Source organism: Tiliqua scincoides, chromosome 5, assembly GCF_035046505.1.
Source record: "Tiliqua scincoides isolate rTilSci1 chromosome 5, rTilSci1.hap2, whole genome shotgun sequence".
In the NCBI taxonomy this organism is placed as follows: domain Eukaryota; kingdom Metazoa; phylum Chordata; class Lepidosauria; order Squamata; family Scincidae; genus Tiliqua; species Tiliqua scincoides.
Genome location: NC_089825.1, coordinates 85,155,039 through 85,175,355, shown reverse-complemented (window position 1 = coordinate 85,175,355; position 20,317 = coordinate 85,155,039). Strand labels below are relative to the sequence as shown.

Sequence of the window (20,317 nt, the reverse complement as noted above, 5' to 3'; positions counted from 1 at the left end):
ATTCAGCGTAGATGAGGCATTCAAATGGAAGAGTATTCAGGATGAGGCATGTTCAATTCAGTTCCGTGTACTTATGCTTAATTTCAGAGGAGGGCGCAGGCTTGTGCAAAAGGCTTCAGGGGAAAAGTGGGTTTTGACAAGGGAGGGAGGTGGTTATGGAGGCACAAAAGGGGCAGCAAAAGAGAAGGCACAGAGTTGTTTGAGGGGGCAAGAGACATGAGGGCAGGGGAATCAACAGTAGCAAAGGACCCAGACAGGTGTGTCAGGAGAAGAGAGCAGAGATATAATGGAGGGTTGAGAGGATGTTGCATTTGTGCTGGATGTGGGCACAGACAGTGTAAATCCAATATAGGGATTTAAGGAGGGGGGTTCTGGTAAGAGTAGCAAAGGAAGGGAATGGAGGATTTTGGCAGCAGAATGCTGGATAGAGAAGAGACCACAATACTAAGCCCCCCTTCCTCCTGAGAGTTCAAGGCAGTGTACATGGTTATTCCCCCACCTCATAAGAACAGCCCCACTGGATCAGGCCATAGGCCCATCTAGTCCAGCTTCCTGTATCTCATAGCGGCCCACCAAATGCCCCAGGGAGCACACCAGATAACAAGAGACCTCATCCTGGTGCCCTCCCTTGCATCTGGCATTCAGACATAACCCATTTCTAAAATCAGGAGGTTGCGCATACACATCATGGCTTGTACCCCATAATGGATTTTTCCTCCAGAAACTTGTCCAATCCCCTTTTAAAGGCGTCTAGGCTAGACGCCAGCACCACATCCTGTGGCAAGGAGTTCCACAGACCAACCACACGCTGAGTAAAGAAATATTTTCTTTTGTCTGTCCTAACCCGCCCAACACTCAATTTTAGTGGATGTCCCCTGGTTCTGGTATTATGTGAGAGTGTAAAGAGCATCTCCCTATCCACTCTGTCCACCCCCTGCATAATTTTGTATGTCTCAATCATGTCCCCCCTCAGGCGTCTCTTTTCTAGGCTGAAGAGGCCCAAACACCATAGCCTTTCCTCATAAGGAAGGTGCCCCAGCCCCGTAATCATCTTAGTCGCTCTCTTTTGCACCTTTTCCATTTCCACTATGTCCTTTTTGAGATGCAGCTCAGGTTTAGCCTCACAGCTTCTCCCACTGAAGTCAGATGGGCTGAGTGACTGACCCATGTTAACCCAATGCGTTTCATGGCTGAACAGAGATTAGAACTCTGGCCTCTCTCTGTTGGTCCAGCCCCTACACAGCTTTTGTAGGGGAGCAGCGAGGAGCAGTCACGGTTTGGCAGCACTGTCAAGGTAGAAGCAACGCACCACGGTGGCAGGGTGCATTCAGGGAAGAAAGGGGAGGGAGGAGTCACCAGTGGAGCCAAGGCCACATGTCTGTTCAAGAGGGTGCAGGGCAATACTAGCACCAGCGGACATGGAGAGTTTCCGGAACAGGGAGAGCCGGAATCTGGCTGAGAAATTTGACCTTGGACATATTGATGAATTCAGCTGCAGCCACCCACACGTCAAGCCTCCTCCCACTCCCGCACTGCCAGCTGTTTTGCACAGAGCATAACTTGCACCATCTGTTTCTCTGGGACTAGTCCAAGGCATGTTGATGCCTGGGTTGGAATATCCAAACAACACCCCCTCTTCCTGCTCATTAACACAGGGAACACTCCAGAGGGAAGCTCTCCCACCCAAGGCTTATTGGATGGCAACCCATGGTTCAGATCTGTCTCCCATTCTGCTGCCTGCGGCGACCACCTCACCTTATTTCAGGGCAGGGCTGGCTCTGCGTTCCTGTCCCCAGCAGCCTTCTCCCTTACAGGTGTTCCAAAAGATGCAGGAAGGCTTTAGGGAGGTCCAGTTAATCTGCCCGTTCCTTTGTGACACTGATGAATGGGACGTTATAAACCGAACGAAGTACCATTGGGGCTGGATTAATCTCCAGCTCCTTTTCAACAATGGGACCCATCTCCGTTCCAACTCATTCAACATTACAAAGACATTTTTCTCTGTCTGGTGGAGACATTTCATTTTCAGAGAAGACAAAGTAACTCTCTGGGTAAGTAGCAAGGCAGCTGCAGAAGTTGCAAGCTTTCTTTGCTTTTGGCTCCAAGGGTAGAAGACAATTTTTTTAAAAATTAACTCTTTGCAGAGTTCCCCTGTTGAAATACCATTTTTGGAATGGGCGCCCAGAGGGAGCAACCCCACTCTCCTTAGCAATGATGGAGTAGTTGGCAACCTTCAGTCTCGAAAGACTATGGTATCGCGCTCTGAAAGGTGGTTCTGGAACAGCGTCTAGTGTGGCTGAAAAGGCCGATTTGGAGGCTTTTAAACCTACATCCCATGTTGGCAATTTCATTGGCTGCAAGTGAACTGCTGCTGCTGAAAGATCAGGAGGTACTGGGGTGACCTGTCTCCCACCCCACCCCACCCCATCAAAGATAGGAACTCTGCCAAGAGCAGATGGAGGAAGAAGCTGTCCAACTCCTCCTGCTCAAGTCAATGACAAGAACAGTCAGGTGGGTCCTTTGTGCAGGGCAAGAGATTGGAGGCATGCAGGGCAAGATACAGGGGCTAGTGAACTCAGATTGGATGGGTGGAGATTCAAACCCACTCCTAGCCATGAAGGTCATTGAGTGCTTTTGAGCCAGTCACCCCTCTCAGCCTTACCCACTTCACAGAGGAGTTGTGAGATATAACATGAATTCTTGCTTAAGTAACTTTAGTAGCCACTCAAAGCAGAGCTTGCCCAAAGTATTTGCTACTCCATGTGCTTCCCACAAGGATGCCAGTTCAAAAATTTGGAGAACACTGCCTCAAAAGCTGAAGACAATGCACATAAAAAGTGCCCTTCTGGAATGCACCAAGGGCCTCATCTCACCAATATCCCATTTCCATCATCAATCAGTCAAGATGCTTCTGAAGTCTACCGCATGACGTAAAAGCGACATAAAGGGGAGAGCCCTTGTTTGCTCCTTGGCAATTGTTATTCAGACAGATACTGACAGCCTGTGAACATAGCCATCCAAACATGCTACCATCACTAGTAACCACTGACAAATATCCCCCTCCATGGTCTCTTACAGCCCCCCACTTAAAGTCATCTAAATAAATTGCACCCTATGGCAATGAATTCCTCTGTGAATAAATAATTTTTGTCCTGAATCTACTACCAGTCCATTTCACTGGGTAGCCCTGAGTTCCAGTGTTATGAGAGAAGAAGGGTCTGTGTCTGTGTGTGTAATGTGTCTCCCAGTGAGCAAAATGTTCACTGCGCAATTTTTTCTTATGGAAAAAGAACACTTGAAAGGACACTGGAACACTTGAAAGGATAGAACCACAAAGCAACAAACTCCACTCATGATTTCCCACCACTCCTTGCATGGTTTTGTATTGCTGACTTACTCTGTTAAAAAAAAAAAATGAATGAGAAACTAACAACACATGTTAAAAGAAAAAGTCACAAAGTTTAACACTGCCAGTTTTAAGCTAGCAGCTCCCCCTGGTGGCCCAAAGCAGTTCATATAACAGTTTTCACTTGTCAATGGAATACTTGGCCGTTTCGGCAGCTGCTAGCCACATTTGTTACACCAGACTGCAATGTCCCTACCACATCACCTGACTTCTCAGGTAGGAAGTGGGCCATAGCTGGATGTCTTGGCACTAAGTAGAGCAAAGCTAACACTGGTTGAGCATTAACTTTTCATCTCTTGGGAAATTCTGCAGGCATCAGCTGCAAAGAGGAGGTGCTCACTTCTTTTCCTTCAGGACAACTCTTAGCAGCCAGGTGGGGTTTTAACTGGGAAAGGGAGCGGAAGGATGGGATAGCCCATAAGAGTATGGGGTAGACCCAAGGAGGTACTAATACTTCAGATTCATGGTAGTTGGGGTCATCCACCCCTTCTCACAAAGGCAACCTTGCTGGATTGTTGTGCATATATCATTGTCTTCCCAGGAATCCCATCACCTACCAGCTGTACAGACTGTGTGTCATGGTCACAGAGTGCATTGCTTGCTTACTAAGTTTAATGTCCTGAGTTTCAAGCCCAAGAAGGGCTGACCTGGCCAACTCCAAACTCCATAGCACCTGTTCTTGCACTCAGTAGCTTTAGCCACAAGGTGTCTGTCAGGAAGCGAGGAGTAGTAGCTCTTAGCTCTAGTGAGGAACAGGCAAGTAACTTTTAGCAAACTCTTGTGGTTTTTTATGACATAAAACTAAAAAGGGGAAGAGGTCAAATCCATTAACACGGGCACTAGAATTTAAAGGCAAAAAAGCAATAAAAACCTAATGCTGACTTCCTAGACACAGCCCTGCCTCAATCAATAGCTGCAGTTCACAGTCAGCAATGTAAAAATAACTTTTACCAGTGTTGGAACAGAACCCAGGCCAGTTAAATTAGCCAACTCCTTACATGGGATTCAGAGGATTCAGGGTTCTACCCTTTTGACTGGCTAATCCAAACATGAGAAGCCTGGGGTCAGCCGATCAATGTCAAATGGATGGTCTTGAATAATAGCCAGGTGTTAGCAAAGTAACCAGTAGGGTTACCCAAGAGTCATTTCCTGCCTGACTAATGACTTCACCATGGTTAGGGCCAGACACTCTGGCATGACAAATACACATCCAAAATTAAGCCTTTCTGGTGGGTATGCAGGTCAAGTACTGCCTAAACTGACTTATTCAAGCCAGCACCATGTTTTACACAATTTTTTTAATTAAGGTAAAAGGCCAATACAGATCCCCCAGACTCGGGATAATGTACTTCCAGCATATAATCCCAGTTAACAACTGGTGGTTGGCAACCTTCAGTTTCGAAAGACTATGGTATAACCCTACAGCACCTGGTATTCCCAGGTGGTCTCCCATCCAAGTACTAACCAGGCCTGACCCCACTTAGCTTCCGAGATCAGATGAGATCGGGCATGTGCAGGGTAATGGGCTGCAGCATTTTGTACCAATTGTAGTTATCAGTCACTCTTCAAGGGCAGCCCCACATAGAGCACATTGCAGTAATCCAACCTGGTGGTTATATCCTAACACAGGGGTCGGCAACCTTAGACAGGCAAAGAGCCATTTGGAGCTGTTTTCCAGAAAAAGCAAACCTTGGGAGCCACAAAACCCTTTTGACATCTAAAATGAAGATAACACTGCATATATAGTTTGCGCTCCCCTCTTATAGGTCCCAGTTATATAATACACTCCCCTCTTAGAGGTCCCACTAAAAATCAGGTCCAGACCCACAGCTGGAGAACAACAGTTTTAGATTGTGCACAGGTGAACTGCTTGTGAAGGATACTGTCATTCTTTACTGTCATTTACTTCTGTAAATGCCTTTCCACACAATACTACCTCTGAACAAGTCCACTTAGTACTACTTAACACTGTTCACAAAAGTGCTCCTGAACAAACAAGCTAAGAGTTCAAAACTGCATAAAATAAAAGGCATACTAACAGTGATTACTTCACAACCATGAAATATGCTTTGGCGCTACGTATACAGTATGTTACACATACAGTATACAAACATATACAGAATACCATCTGCTGCAGGGGTCTCCAAACCCCTTTCAAGTTTCCAAGTGAAGGAAATGGAGCAGTGAGAGTGTGAGTGAGTGACGGGGGGGGGGGTGCTGAGTGGTGAGTTTGAAGGCTGTAATCCTGTGCACGCTTTCCTGGGAGCAAGCACAATGGGACTTACTTCTGAGGAGACACGCACAGGATTGTGCTCTGAGCTTGGAAGGAGGAGAGAGCAGCTGCATTCAATTGCTTGCTTTTGCCTTGGATCCCTGGGGTCAGGGCTGCTTGTGGGAAGGGGGGATCATCAGGGTGTTCAATGGGACTTACTTCTGAGGAGACACGCACAGGCTCCGGCAGGAGGGAACGTGCGGGGGCGGGGGCTCGCTCCGCCAGTCGTTTGCGCCCTCTCCAATGGGGCGCAGCTGCAGCCCGTGTGCTCGGGCACGTGCGGCGGCGGGGGCTCGCTCTCGGCGGAGGAGCTGCTCCGCCAGCCGTTCGCGCCCTCTCCTATGGGGTGCAGCCACAGCCCGTATGCTCGGGCTGGTGAGCGGTGGCTGCGTCACGGGAGGGGCGAGCCCCTCCCCCGGGACGGGTTGGCCCCGCACAGAGCCACAGCCGAAGGCTCAAAGAGCCGCTTGCGGCTCCAGAATGGCAGGTTGCCGACCCCAGTCCTAACAGAAACCAGGCTGTGTTCGAGTCACTGAGCCCAAGTTGCAAGTCACATCAGGGTCAGCCCATCCATGACTCAAGTCGACATGAGTTGTCAAAAAATGCATGTTTCAGTTACTCGAGTTAAGTCATCCTGAGTCAAGTTACCATCCTGGACAGGAACTTTGAATTAGCAAGAAGCCCCTGATCCACTCTCCTAACATTTAAAAATATGCAGGCAGCCTTTCACCTTGTAAGTTTGTATTAACATAAAAGCATTGATTTGAAGAGTCTTCGGAAATGTGATGTGACCCTGGCACTGATCCAGCAACTTGCAGAGGTCAATCAATTACAAACTGCAGCTTTGCACAACAGAAGCATTCCATTCAGCAAGTAGGTGATTAGAAGAGACCTCAGGGGAAACTACACGTGATGTCCTGTCATTGGACGTTTCACTTAAAGGCAGCTCTGGGGGAGGCTCCAAATTGGCCTGAAGGAAGAGTGCTGGGTTTCACCTGGGCTAACTCTCTTCCCCTTGATCCTAAACAGACATGACAAGGGAAATGCTCTAAAGCAGTGGTTCCCAAACTGGTGGGTCTCAACCTACCAGCCAGGGAAGCACTTGTCCCTGCCCCTTTAAGGGACAGGGAGGGGAAAAGGCAGCAATGCACTCCCCAGGATTGCACTGCTGCCGGGGATGGGAAGGGGTTTTTTCACTTACTGGCAGCCAGTGCCAGAGTCTTGGGGGGGGGGTCCCTAGGAGCTCTCCACAGGGATCCTGCACCTCCAAACGTGTTTTTTTTAAAAATTGGTACTTCCAATTTTTGTCGCGGGACACCACAGGACACCACAGCTTTCATCAGAGCAATGATGCTGGAGGGAGTTCCCACCAGGGGGTGGGTGTTCCCACAAGTGTACTCCTTAAAAATTCCCCACAGAGCAAATAGAGGTGACTCAGGCAACTGAGTCAAGTCATGCACAGAAGAGGAAAGTGCTCGCACACCAAGAAACAACAACAATGGTTGGCAACCTTCAGTCTCGAAAGACTATGGTATAAGCCCACAGCGCCTGGTATTTCCAGGCGGTCTCCCATCCAAGTACTAACCAGGCCTGACCCTGCTTAGCTTCCGAGCTCAGACGAGATTGGGAATGTGCAGGGTAACAGTTGCACACCAAGTCACTAGCCAATCTGAAATGGGAAAAAAATCCTTCCAGATTTGAAATATGGTGCTTGGCAAGATCTAAAGCAGGGGTCTCCAAACCCCGGCCCGGGGGCCAGATGCGGCCCACAGTAAGCCTCTTTCTGGTCCACAGCCAACCTCTTGTCCCCTGAAAGCCTCTGGCCCACTCAACTGAACATGACCAGAACTGTGCTCTGATTGTGTCTGGAGGATGTTCTGAGGGCCAGAGAGGTTGAATGAAAGAGCCCATTCATTCATTTATTCACTCATCTAAGTTCCATCTCTTATTTATTTATTTACATTTTATATTTAATTTTTTTCCGGGCCCTCCACACCACGCCAGATATTTGATGCAGCCCTCTGGCCAAAAAGTTTGGAGACCCCTGATCTAGAGCATGAAGCGGAACCTAATGGTGCTTGCAGACAACAAGCAAAACCAGTTCACTTAAGACAACAACTACCTTCTCCCAGTCTTACAAAGCTAGCCAAGGCTCCAATTCAGCATTTGTATGCAACACAATCCCCCCAGCCCCCTATGTTGCACCGATAGCTCTATGCTGAAGTGCTGACCTCTATTATGTACCAAATGTCACAGCTCCAGTCTGGAACATTAGATATAAAAAATGTTCTACTTCCCATTTTTTTCTAGGCACAGTTTGTCAAAGGCCATGTGTGCGTGTGTGTATGCCCTATTTCAGCTTGCTCACTAATGGGGAACTAACAACTAACTTGGGGCACACTTTATGACTCATTTAAATGGAAAGATGTGCATTTCAGACTCTTTGAGCCATTGGAACTCCTTGGGCTACATGTGCCACTTGGGCTCTCTCTCTCGCCCTTTGATGAAGACAAGAGTATAGTCTGCACACATGCAATATTGCTACCTTGCTGAATCTAAACTGGTCAGTGTCTGGATGGGTCAGCCTCTGCAAACAGACCCAGCGGCTTTGAGCTCCAGCACAGAAGAAAGGCAGGAAATAACTATCCTTAGGAACAGCCTAAACTGATCGGTTACCTGCAAAGGCAGCTGATTTGCTCTTCCACCAGTTTGCACGCCATCATATGTGCCTCCAACACCAGTATGCACCTCCTCCTCAGCTTCTTCTCAAGCGCTGGGCTGAGTGGATTTATTTATTTTTTTCACATTTTTATTCTGCCCTTCCTCCAAGGAGCTCAGGGTGGTGTACATGGTTCCTTCCCTCCTTTTGTCCTCAAAACAACCCTCTGGGTTAGGTGAGGCTGAGAGATAGTGACTGACTCAAGGTCATCCAGGAAACTCCATGGCTGAGTGGGGATTTGAACTTGGATCAAGTCCAGCTCGCAAACCACTACACTGTCCTGGCTCTGTTCTTCCCCACCCTGCCATCTTACAAGAAGGAGCACAGGAGGAAAGGCAGCAGCTGTTCCCCCCTTTTTACTCTAGACAGCCTTTGGGGGAAGAAGATTGCAACAGCTGCTAGGCAAGTCCCCCTCATCCACCCTCAGGATGTTGCAGCAGCCAGGCAGGTGGAAGTCCAGGGAAGGGGGTGGGTCGGCACAGATTGTGGATTGCCATCTTGCCATCTCCCACCCTACCATCTCCCCCCAGTTCACCACTCAAGGCAGCCATTTCAGTCAACCCCAGGGTTTGGCTGCCTGTGACTCTCATAAATGGCTACCATAATTTAAGCCTTCAGTAGTGTGTCAAGAGTATCCCCTGGGGATACTTATCCCCTGGGGGCTGGGGATAAGAACAGGCCTTCAGTTTGGCTATACTTGTAAGAGGCGACTAAACAGCCACCGGGTAGATGGGACTCGTCAGCCTGGGAAGGCAGCTCATCTGAGAGAAGGAAAACTCTGATCCCAAACCTCCGCTGCCTTGTGGCTACATCCAGTTATGGAAAAGGCTTCAGGAGTCAACCTCGAGGCAAAATCCGGAGCCGGAGTCCCTGAGGCAGCTCATGGCTGAACACAGTCACGTTCTGGCAACTCCTGTGACGCCGCTGGAACCAACTGTATTGGCCTCTGCCTTTCCATTGGACCATTTCAGCGACGTGGAGAGGGGGGATTTGCTGCATGGGTAACAGCCTATCCTCCATACCTACTTTACCCAGGCTTCGCGCACTGGAGAGGACACTCTGTTCCAGAGCCACCATTCAGAGCGTGACACCATGGTCTTCTGAGACTGAAGGATGCCAACAACAAGAGTATTCTGACTATTTGGGGGTACACTTTAGTTCCCACTGTAAGGGAGGGAGGTACACATGCTTATTGTTATTTTGTTGCAGGCATCGGAATACTTTGAACTACAGCATGTTTCAGGCCGTGGGAAAGCACTCCTAACAATCTGATGCTGCTCGATTCAGCCTCCAGAGACTTTATACAGTATGTGACACGACTGCATTATTTTGTTGTGTAAATCACCCTAGGTAGGCACTTCTACAGGCAGCTTACAAATTGAACTGAAAGCCACCTGCAGGCAGGACAGGCATGTTTGAACACAGCTCCCTTGGCAACCACCCTGGTTGGTTTCCTGCTTGCAGCTCCGCAAACCAGCCCCAGCCCTTGCAATGGATTCAAGACCAGCAAGAAATCCCAGTGGGAGCCAAGGCACTGCATCCCCACAGGTGCGCTTCATTCAGCAACCAGTAAGTCACCACCATGGGCTAGGGAATTAAGAGGGAACAAGAATATACTCCTGCATGAGCAATGAAAAATGCCTTATGACTCTGCATTAATCTATTCCCCCCCCCAAAAAAAAAGATAAGGGGGGAGGCAATCTGTTGCCAAGGGAGAGATGGAACAGAAAACAGTGGAATAGAATGCTCATTTTATGTTATAACTAAATTTAAAGCTTCTTCCAAACTCCAACCAAACTTAGAATGTAAGAAGCTGCCACCCTGAGTCAGTTTACTGGGTCATCTAGTTCAGCATTGTCTACACACTGACTGGTAGCAGCTCTCTAGGGTTTTAAAGCAGGGGAGTCTATCCCAACCCACTTGAAGATGACAGGGAATGAACCAAGGATTTTCCTTCTGGGGAAGTATGGCTTTATGGGTTGTGCTACATTCCCTCCTCAAGGCTATGCGGAAGGTGGTCATTCCTCACTAGCCGATAGCATATGAACATAAGAAGAGCCTTGCTGGATCAGACCAAAGGCCCATCTAGTCCAACTTCCTGTGTCTCACCAAATGCTTCAGGGAACACACAAGACAAGAGACATAACCTGCACCCTGGTGTCCTCCCCTGCATCTGGCAATCAGAGGCAGCCTTCCTCTACCTTGCACATACCTACTATGACTTGTAACCCGTGATGAACTATTTCTCCAGAAATAGCCCAGGATGGTTGCTGGTGTCTCATCAGCGGGTGCTATTGTGTTAGGCAACTGTTGAGAATCTTAGAGTTTAGAACAGGAGACGCTTCACCAAGGGAGGGGAGGGGCAGACAGTATGTGCATGTGAGTAATTAGCAAGATTTTGAAAGAAGTAGCCCCCTCAATCTGGATCAAGACCACAATGAAGAAGTGGGAATGGGGGCTTAAGCCACACCATTTTCAACCAAAAATTCCCCCCCTCCCCAAAGCTGCTATGAGCCCTTGAAAGTGCCAGCTGCTGCAATGACATGGGGGGGGGGGAATTACAGCAGAAAAGGGTTGCAAGTTTTACTTTAAAAATCAGCCTCAAACTACATGAGGATGCATTTCATGTCTCATGTATCATGTATCATGAAATCATGTATTCATGTATGCATCATGGGCAATTTTCATAATGGAGAGAGGTGAAAAGCGGTGTGCCCCAAGGATCTGTCCTGTTCAACCTCTTCATAAATGACCTGGAGACAGGGTTGAGCAGTGAAGTGGCTAAGTTTGCAGACGACACCAAACTTTTCCGAGTGGTAAAGACCAGAAGTGATTGTGAGGAGCTCCAGAAGGATCTCTCCAGACTGGCAGAATGGGCAGCAAAATGGCAGATGCGCTTCAATGTCAGTAAGTGTAAAGTCATGCACATTGGGGCAAAAAATCAAAACTTCACATATAGGCTGATGGGTTCTGAGCTGTCTGTGACAGATCAGGAGAGAGATCTTGAGGTGGGGGTGGACAGGTCAATGAAAGTGTCGACCCAATGTGCGGTGGCAGTGAAGAAGGCCAATTCTATGCTTGGGATCACTAGAAAAGGTATTGAGAACAAAACAGCTAATATTATAATGCCGTTGTACAAATCTATGGTAAGGCCACACTTGGAGTATTGTGTCCAGTTCTGGTCGCTGCTTCTCAAAAAAGACATAGTGGAAATGGAAAAGGTGCAAAAGAGAGCGACTAAGATGATTACTGGGCTGGGGCACCTTCCTTATGAGGAAAGGCTACAGCGTTTGGGCCTCTTCAGCCTAGAAAAGAGACGCCTGAGGGGGGACATGATTGAGACATACAAAATTATGCAGGGGATGGACAGAGTGGATAGGGAGATGCTCTTTACACTCTCACATAACACCAGAACTAGGGGACATCCACTAAAATTGAGTGTTGGGCGGGTTAGGACAGACAAAAGAAAATATTTCTTTACTCAGTGTGTGGTTGGTCTGTGGAACTCTTTGCCACAGGATGTGGTGATGGCATCTGGCCTGGACGCCTTTAAAAGGGGATTGGACAAGTTTCTGGAGGAAAAATCCATTATGGGGTACAAGCCATGATGTGTATGCGCAACCTCCTGATTTTAGAAATGGGTTATGTCAGAATGCCAGATGCAAGGGAGGGCACCAGGATGAGGTCTCTTGTTATCTGGTGTGCTCCCTGGGGCTTTTGGTGGGCCGCTGTGAGATACAGGAAGCTGGACTAGATGGGCCTATGGCCTGATCCAGTGGGGCTGTTCTTATGTTCTTATGTAACTTGGCCCATAGGCGACCACCCTGATAGCTCACCACATAAGGCAGCCGTGTGGAGCCGGGGGTTCTGGTTCTAATTCCACATGCTTTGCCTTCAGAGTGCCCCTGGTTCAATCTGACATGTTGGGCGGTGGGGGGGGGCATGACCCTATCTGAAACCCAAGTGGATAGTACTGAGCTGGATGGACCAATGGGATAAGGCAGCAGCTTCCAAGGTCAGAGAGAGAGCTGAAGTTAGTGGAAATGTGGAATGTGGCCCTGAGGTGCTGCCCGACTGCTTTCTGTAGATTTGCCTTTGCTGGCAGTGAAGCTGGCTCTGCTTAACATTGGGTTGTGCATTAGTAAATAATGCCAATATCCAAGTTATTCTACATCTCCAGTGCTTTCACACACACAAAGTCAAACAACTCTGCCGCCCTTCAAACTTTTCATCGCTTGGGGAAATGGGGAGTGTGCAACAGAAGACTAACAATGTGTGTGGGGGAGACGGAGGCATGAAAAAGGAAAGGATTATGCGATCCATGCCAGATGGCTCATTTTAAGGAAATGACTGTAAATGTTGCAGAATTAACTGAGGTGGAAGGGATCCCACAGGAGCCCTTTAATCCTCCTACCTCGACACAGATTATCCTATCCCGAAAGAATCCTCACCAGATGCCTGTTCAATCTTCCTTTAAATATCTTCAGCAAAACGGGATGTCACAGTCTCTTTAGGCAAAACCCTACAGTGCTGCATAGCACTTTCCACAGAGCAAGTGGGATGGACCTTAATCCAGGCATTAATGCTCCAGGGCTCTTCCGTATGGGTGGGGATTCCCAGGGTGACACCCTGACATTTTTGCCATACCACACTGCACAATCCAAGATATACCCCAGTACCCCCTCAATCTGGCATTGCAAGGGATTCTGGGGCACATTGCTCAGGTCAAGCCTGCTGCACTGGAGGTCGTGGCAATATTGTGTAGAAATATAGAAATATTCAAGCAATTATTCACATTGCACCATCAGACCAGCTCTGGGCAAAACTAAAGCAAGTGGACATTTTCTTAGGCAAAGCTAAGGACCAAAATGAATGAATGCATGCAATTCAACATACATATTGAAAGTCTCCCAGTGTTCTTTTGTTTTATCGCTTTGCTGCAGCTGCAAAGGCGTCTGAATTAATTCAATCTGAACAGCTGGTAAACACTGAAGAACACTTTCTCCCAGACTGCTTTTCCAATCAAAATTTACCCAACCCTGTTTTCCGACCTGCTGGGGAATAGATACCAGGTCCATGAATCTTTCTCCAAAGAGGAAAAAAGTCATTCAGGCAGGGTGATTATTTTTCTTTAGTGGACAAGCAGGCCCAAACAAAATCAGAGCCCCTCTTGGCTGCAGGGAAATAAGACCAAAAACCACTAGGTGACCCATCTGATCTGGTCCTTGCACTGGCTTTTGTTAAATCACTCTTTAAAATGGATGGGAAACCAACAGAACCTGAAGCAGCAAAAGTGGCCATCCTAAAAGGGAGATGGATGGGGGATTCAAGTCCACCAGATTAATTAAGTTCTCTCTCTCTCTTCCCCCTCCCCATCCCAGATTGCTCAACAGCCAGAGGTAACAGTTCTCCAACAGATGCCCTGGACTCTGTCTGCAAATCCTCCATCCAGCAGGACATGCCAAATCAGGGAAGGTAAGAAACCAGCCAACAAAAGCCATGCCCATCATTAACCAAAGTGTTTAAAATTCTGCACTGAAAATCCCAAAGTCAGAGATTCAGACACCTTTATTAGGCATTATTAAGCATACTACAAACACACACACACACACACACACACACACACACATACAGAAGTGCACAAACATAACATAACAAACTACAAATAACACCTATAACCAAACACTTCAGAGAGTAGAGGCATGCTTCAGATTAGTCGCCACGATTTGTGAGATAAATTTAGCTATCTGAGAGACAATGTCAAAATCAGTGGAGGTTAATAAAAATTGCAATCTAGCAAAATCCTCAGCAAGGGTGTTAAGGTGAAATTGGAGGGCCAGACATTTCCTTCTGGCCTCATTGTGAAGTGGACAATGAAGAAGAAGGTGGTCTAACGTTTCTACAGCCCGCTGAGGACAGGGACAAATTCTTTCCTGGAAAGGAATGCCATTAAATCTACCCCAAAGAACAGAAGATGGAATAGAATTACAACGGGCCATAGAAAAGGCCCTTCTAATCTTTGGGCATTCCAAAATATAAAGATAATTGGGAATTTCGCCTACTTTAACCGGTAAGTGATAAAATAAAGGTGAACAAAATCCCAAAGTGAAGAATATGAACATAAAAATCCTGAAGTGGGAAAAGGTTTTTGCCTTAGTCTGGATTGTCGGGGGGGGGGGGGGGAGGAAATCTGAAAAAAAAAAAAACAGCCCAGCATAAGCTTGCCACATTCTAATTCAACCTGTATTCCAGATCACAAAGCAAAAATAAACGGAAGGGGGGGGAACTCCAAAACACAATGCTCAATCCCTAGATTTAAAATAGAAATTATAGCTGAAGTTTTTTATACGTTAGTGTGTGTGTGAGAGAGAGAGAGACTGAAGTTTCAGCTTTTGATATAGGCATATGATTATGCAGAGGCATTTTCTTTGCAGAGCCATTATTCTACTTCAAAATACCATCACTTTCTGTGAAAGCCAGGGCATTACTAGGGTTCTGTGTTGTGAACATTTGGATTCGATGCCACTTTTTTCCCCATCCGCCCACGTGGAATTTAATTTGATTTGCTCACTGCCCAACACTCCAGTTTATGGAAAGTGATTATAACTTTTGAGACTTACATTCCTCCCTCTTAGTGGCATCTGTTTATCTTATTTTGACATCCTTTATGGCAGATTTGATGGACCTTATGATGATCCAGAATGCCCAAATGCACCAAGTGATAATGAACAATTTGGCTGTGTCAGCTCTGGCACACTTTGGACACAGTCTAGGCCAGCCTACTGCACAGGTAGGTAATCAGAACTGCCACACTATTCCTGAGAATGCCCCGTTACAAATGGCTCTCACTAACGAATTTACAAACACTTTAGTCAAGTAACTTACCAATTAACACTAATAGCCTTACTTAAAATTCATCAGAGACTTATGGACACAATCCAACCTAATGTAAGCACTTTTAAGTCCCATTGATTTCGGCGGGAGTGCTAAGCACTTGCTTAAATCAATCCCATTGAAATCAATGGACCCATAAGTGCTTAACTCTGCTGGATCACGCACTAGGTTTTAAAAAATGATCTGCTCAAAGCTGAATTTCAGGAAACAGGATCTGAGAGTACACAGTGCTGGAAAAACTCAGATTTTGAAGCCTGCAATTTGAGCAATGCTTTCTTTTTTAGCAGTTGTGGATGAATGTTCATTCTACAAGAAATCAGCTAGTCCCCAACAGCCTGTTTACATCACAGCCAGGAGGCCAATCATGAAGATGATGCCATAAATGGCAACCCCATTTTCCGTGGCAATTTTCCTGTTCTGAGAATGAGTATGTATGGCAGAAGTACAGGGAGAAATTTCTGTTCCACTCTAGATGCGCCGCATTCTTTCTGAGAATATACAGAGCTAGTTTTAACATGCTAATTGCACCCCATCCTGAAAATGGGTAAAAGCAGACATAAACAAAGCACCACTGTAGTACATCAAGTACTCTGAACGCATTAGGGTGCTATAAATGCTGAGTATTATGGGGCCAATGATGATGATAATAGCTCTTTAAGTAGACAGGTGCATGCTTTCACTGGAAAAAAATAGTGCTATTCAACGTTTTCCTTCTCGCTCATGCCTTTTCCCAAACACCACTCACCTTCCCTCTTGCATCTAGCTATAGCTCTATCACAAGGCAAGGTGAAAATATACGTGATTGCCCATTACGTGATTCTTCCTTGCAACATTTTTTAAACCAAAACAGCCATAGTACTCTAACATTGGGTACGGAGAACTGTATCCCAGTTTGCTACAAGGGTTTTTTCATCTTTCCCCTCCTGCTGTGGACTGCTCAAAATGTTCCTCCTCCCCAGCTACTTTTTTCCTCAGTGAGGAAAAAGATTCACAGCCCGACCCGATGCCATGGCTATGCCAGTGGCTGGCACACAGCGCCATCGACAGCCATTGCAAATGTGCTGTAAGGCACATTGCAGCAGCCAAGATGGGGAAAGTGCCAATGATGCTGGGCCTCCATGTTGGTGGGAGAACCTGCTGGAGCTCATGGTGGTAAGCATCCCATCAAGCAACAGGAAGGTGGGGGTGGCAGTCCCGGGGGTGTAGCTCAGGTCTGGAAGGGGGTGGGGATGATAGCAGAGGCTGCTGCCAAATCCTGTTCCCCCTTCCCAGGCCACAGAGGCCAACAAGTGTCTCCTTGGTTCTGCACCAGCTAAATAGCTAAGTAGACCCAATGGGGCTGCCAGGGCTCTACACAGAAAACCGAAGTTCCCTTACCCCAGGAGACCACTGGCTGCTTCCCTAGCCCCGCAGAATACAGCCATTTCAGCACTGCTCTATGCAGCATGGCAGCTGGGAATAGAATTGGGCCCTCATGGAGTTCTCATGGAGGAGGGAAACATGATAAAATAATTCCACAGATATCCCTGATCTTTGCAGATATCCCATACCCCTTGGCAGATAGAAGAAGAGGTTGAAGAGGACGAGCCAGAGCCTCTTGTATTTCACCACCATTACGCCTCCTATCCAAGCAACATCCCATACATGGCATGGCCGTCCCGGTCTCCATCACTGGCTTTGCCAAGACAACAACCAACCATTCGCCATGTGGATCCAGTTCCTCGGGCAACTGCGAGACAAGATGGGTGAGTGTAGCGGGAGGTGAGAGAGTGCTAATCAAATGGGAGGGGGGAAGGGGAAAATATTACTGAGGCTATCTAAGGTGAATCACAACGATTCAGATTTTGAATCTGAAAGTGCAATGCTGCCACGTGGGGAGAGATCACCGCATGTCATCACAAGAACTGGTGAGCTGCGACATGGTGCCTTCCAAAAACAATCTCCGGGCCAAAACAACTACTACTCAATGGTGGACCCTTGAAATACAGTTTTGTAATTCAGCTACTGCCGTCACTACTAGCCAGTATTGGCACTGCTGAGACTTGTTACTGTACAGCAGTCGCAGAAGCAATGTTTCAGTTCCTGCTTCAAGAATAATCTGTGTTGCACCAAGAAGAGCCAGGTCTGAACATACGACCTGCAAATATGAATAGTTGCTTCCTTTACATCATTTATCTTATTCCAAATCAAGCAAGCCAATCAAAGATGCAGAGCACTGAAAGGCCCTCCATGTCAGAATGCCAGATGCAAGGGAGTGGCAATGGGATGCAGGTCTCTTGTTGCCTTGTGTGCTCCTGAGGCATCAGGTGGGCCACTGTGAGATACAGGAAGCTGGACTAGATGGGCCTTTGGTCTGATCCAGCTGGGCTCTTCTTATATCTTTCTTTCTTTAACTTCTAAAATTTCACTAAAAATTCCCATGCACACATATTCCAAGCTTATTTCTACAGCCATGAGGACTAGAAACTTGACTGACATTCTACTGAAAGTTTGGGAGTGCAAAATTCTGCACTGGACAAGCAGATTCCCCAGCATATGCAGAGCAGTCCACTTGGTCACCCAGAATCTTCACTGCCCACTCCAGTTTTACTAATGCTCCTTTTTGGCTTGTCTCAACAGCCCAGTGGTCCCGCCACCCCCACCACCAAGTGCTACTGGAACCGTGACAGCTGATGTCCCACCAGCTTCAGGTAAGAGTGAATGGGTCATCCGAGATCCTTAAAGTAACCTTGCCTGAATTTAAATAATTCTGGTATCTTGTTTTAAATTGTTGAGTTGTTATGCAAATTGTTATGTCAATTGTAAAGTACAATTGTTAATCGTGTTTGATATGCCAATAAAGGTTTCAGAAAGAAAGAAAGGGTGAATGGGTGCAGCTTTGCAATGGGTATTTCTCCAAACTGGAAGCATAACTGATGGTGTCACATTTACTTCTCCCTCACATTCCATTCCATTCTCTTCACCTTCCAACCCAGGGAGTGAGAGGAGGAAGAGGAGTGGAGCTGAGTAGAATTCAAGTTACACATTCCCCACTTCCTTGACCAATGAGAAGTCTAGAGGGAGGGTGACCAAGCTGAGGTTCCGTCGAATGAGAGGGCTGGAGACTAAGTCCCAAATTAGATGTTATAAAAAGCATGTGTTGTTCATTGCTTATGGTGTCTTTCAAACATCTGCCACATTTACAATCTGTTTTCATGCTGCTTTTTAAAATATTGTTTTCACAAGGCACTGTATGAGCAGATAAAACAAGAGCATGTTTTTTTAAACAGCAGAAGCAAGAAATAAACCAAAAGGAAAAAAAGTAAGTGTAAAAGCAGAAGACACCTCTAGCCCAGGCTAGCCAACCCACCAGCACCAAATCAGATTCTAAGGAAAGAACTTGCACCCCAAGGTGCTTTGCCTTCAGCCAACATCTCTCTTGGTCTCCAAATGACAAAGACTGCTCCATGCTCTTGCCATGGCCCCTCCCCACCAGCTGAAAAGCAACACCTCCCTAAACAATAATAATAATATTATAATAATAATAATATACAGTATTTATATACCGCCTTTCTTGGTCTTTATTCAAGACTTTATTCAAGGCGGTTTACATAGGCAGGCTTATTAAATCCACGCAGGGATTTTTACAAATTGAAAGAAGGTTCTTTCTTTCAAGAACCACCACATTCAAGGTGTTACACTCCGATCTGGTTTCACATTCTGGCCTCCATCCTCCCACGCTCCGAGCAGATGGAACAGCTCAGCTGCAGCTTGCCGGCTGCTTCAAGGTCGCACGGTGCCGGTGGCCTCGAACTGGCGACCTTGTGGATGTTAATCTTCAGGCAAATGGAGGCTCTACCCTCTAGACCAGACCTCCTGCCCTGAACACTGACAGGTGTTGCAACACAAGGCTGCAGAGACATCTTCAGCTAACAGGAGAACTTCCCTGGACATCAAGGACCTATTGCCACCCTCTTCTTAAAGTTCCTGGAATTCATTCTGGAATTCATTCTGGAACTTCTCAAAGTTCCTGGCATACCATCCTCTTCTTAAAGTTCCTGGAACTCATTCACAAAAGATGGCCAAACTCACATTAAATATATTCACTACTACCACCAGTACCTATTTTCTCACTGTGCATATGAGGGAGGGAGTCAGGGACAGATCCAAGACTTGTCTTCAGGCTTGGTGCTCTGGCAAGGTTGACATAAGTCCTATCTCTTTACAGAATACTATGACTTTGCAGAGGGGAGGAGGTGAGACGACGGTCCCTTTTGCTCTCCCAACAACCTTCATGCTCCTTGGCTCCTGGCACCACTGTTGGGATCAGATTCTGACCAAGCAGGCCACAGTATGGATAACTCAGTAAGCATACAGCTCATGTGAAGATCTTCAGGAATCGGCTCTCTCTGCCTGCGTGAACAGGATCACGCTCATGTTAAGCAAGATAGGAGCAGGCTCTGCTAAGCTGTCAGCATTACAGACAATCCCTGGAAGTTGGTTGGTGTGCATGGACCAGCTGTCACCTCTGTTTCCAATGGGCAAGGCTGCTTAGCAGTTATGCATGTAACTTTTCAGTAGTTATGTATGTCGCTTGCATGTAGTTATGTAATTATAGCTTAACTTTGGCATGCCTTTCAGGTGTCAAAACATCCAAAAAGAACTCTGAACGTTCCCTGATCTGTTGTTCTACCATCTTGGATCACATCCTGCTGTGCAGCTAAATTCATAGCTAAAGTTATTTGTAAAGTCTGAAACAAGGGCTCTTTTAAGGGTGCTTCTGCAGTGGGGCTGGCAAAACCTAGATTCCATGACTTAGAGCAGGGGTGCCCAAAGTTTTTCACAGGAGGGCCACATCATCTCTCTGACACTGTGTCAGGGGCCGGGGGGAAAAAATATTTAATTTACATTTAAAATTTGAATAAATTTACATAAGTTTACATAAATGGATATATTAAAGATGAACTTATATGAATGAATGAAGGTCTTGCAATAGCTTAAGACCTATAAAAGACCTTGCACAAAGCAAGGCTGGCCTTTCCTTTGC

The 20,317-nt window shown here is 46.8% G+C and overlaps 1 protein-coding gene and 1 pseudogene across 1 annotated transcript; one reads left to right on the top strand and one right to left on the bottom strand.

Annotated features, from left to right (window-relative positions):
- Positions 1–1,418: 1,418 nt before the first annotated feature.
- On the top strand, positions 1,419–19,530 carry PRR29 (proline rich 29). The gene is made up of 8 exons (XM_066629261.1): positions 1,419–1,508; positions 5,933–6,178; positions 9,862–9,966; positions 13,779–13,872; positions 15,072–15,167; positions 16,823–17,036; positions 17,911–17,981; positions 19,499–19,530. The coding sequence occupies exons 1-8, from the start codon at positions 1,419–1,421 to the stop codon at positions 19,528–19,530; spliced, it is 948 nt and encodes a 315-aa protein (XP_066485358.1).
- On the bottom strand, positions 4,823–4,940 carry LOC136654777 (5S ribosomal RNA; annotated as a pseudogene).
- Positions 19,531–20,317: the final 787 nt, after the last annotated feature.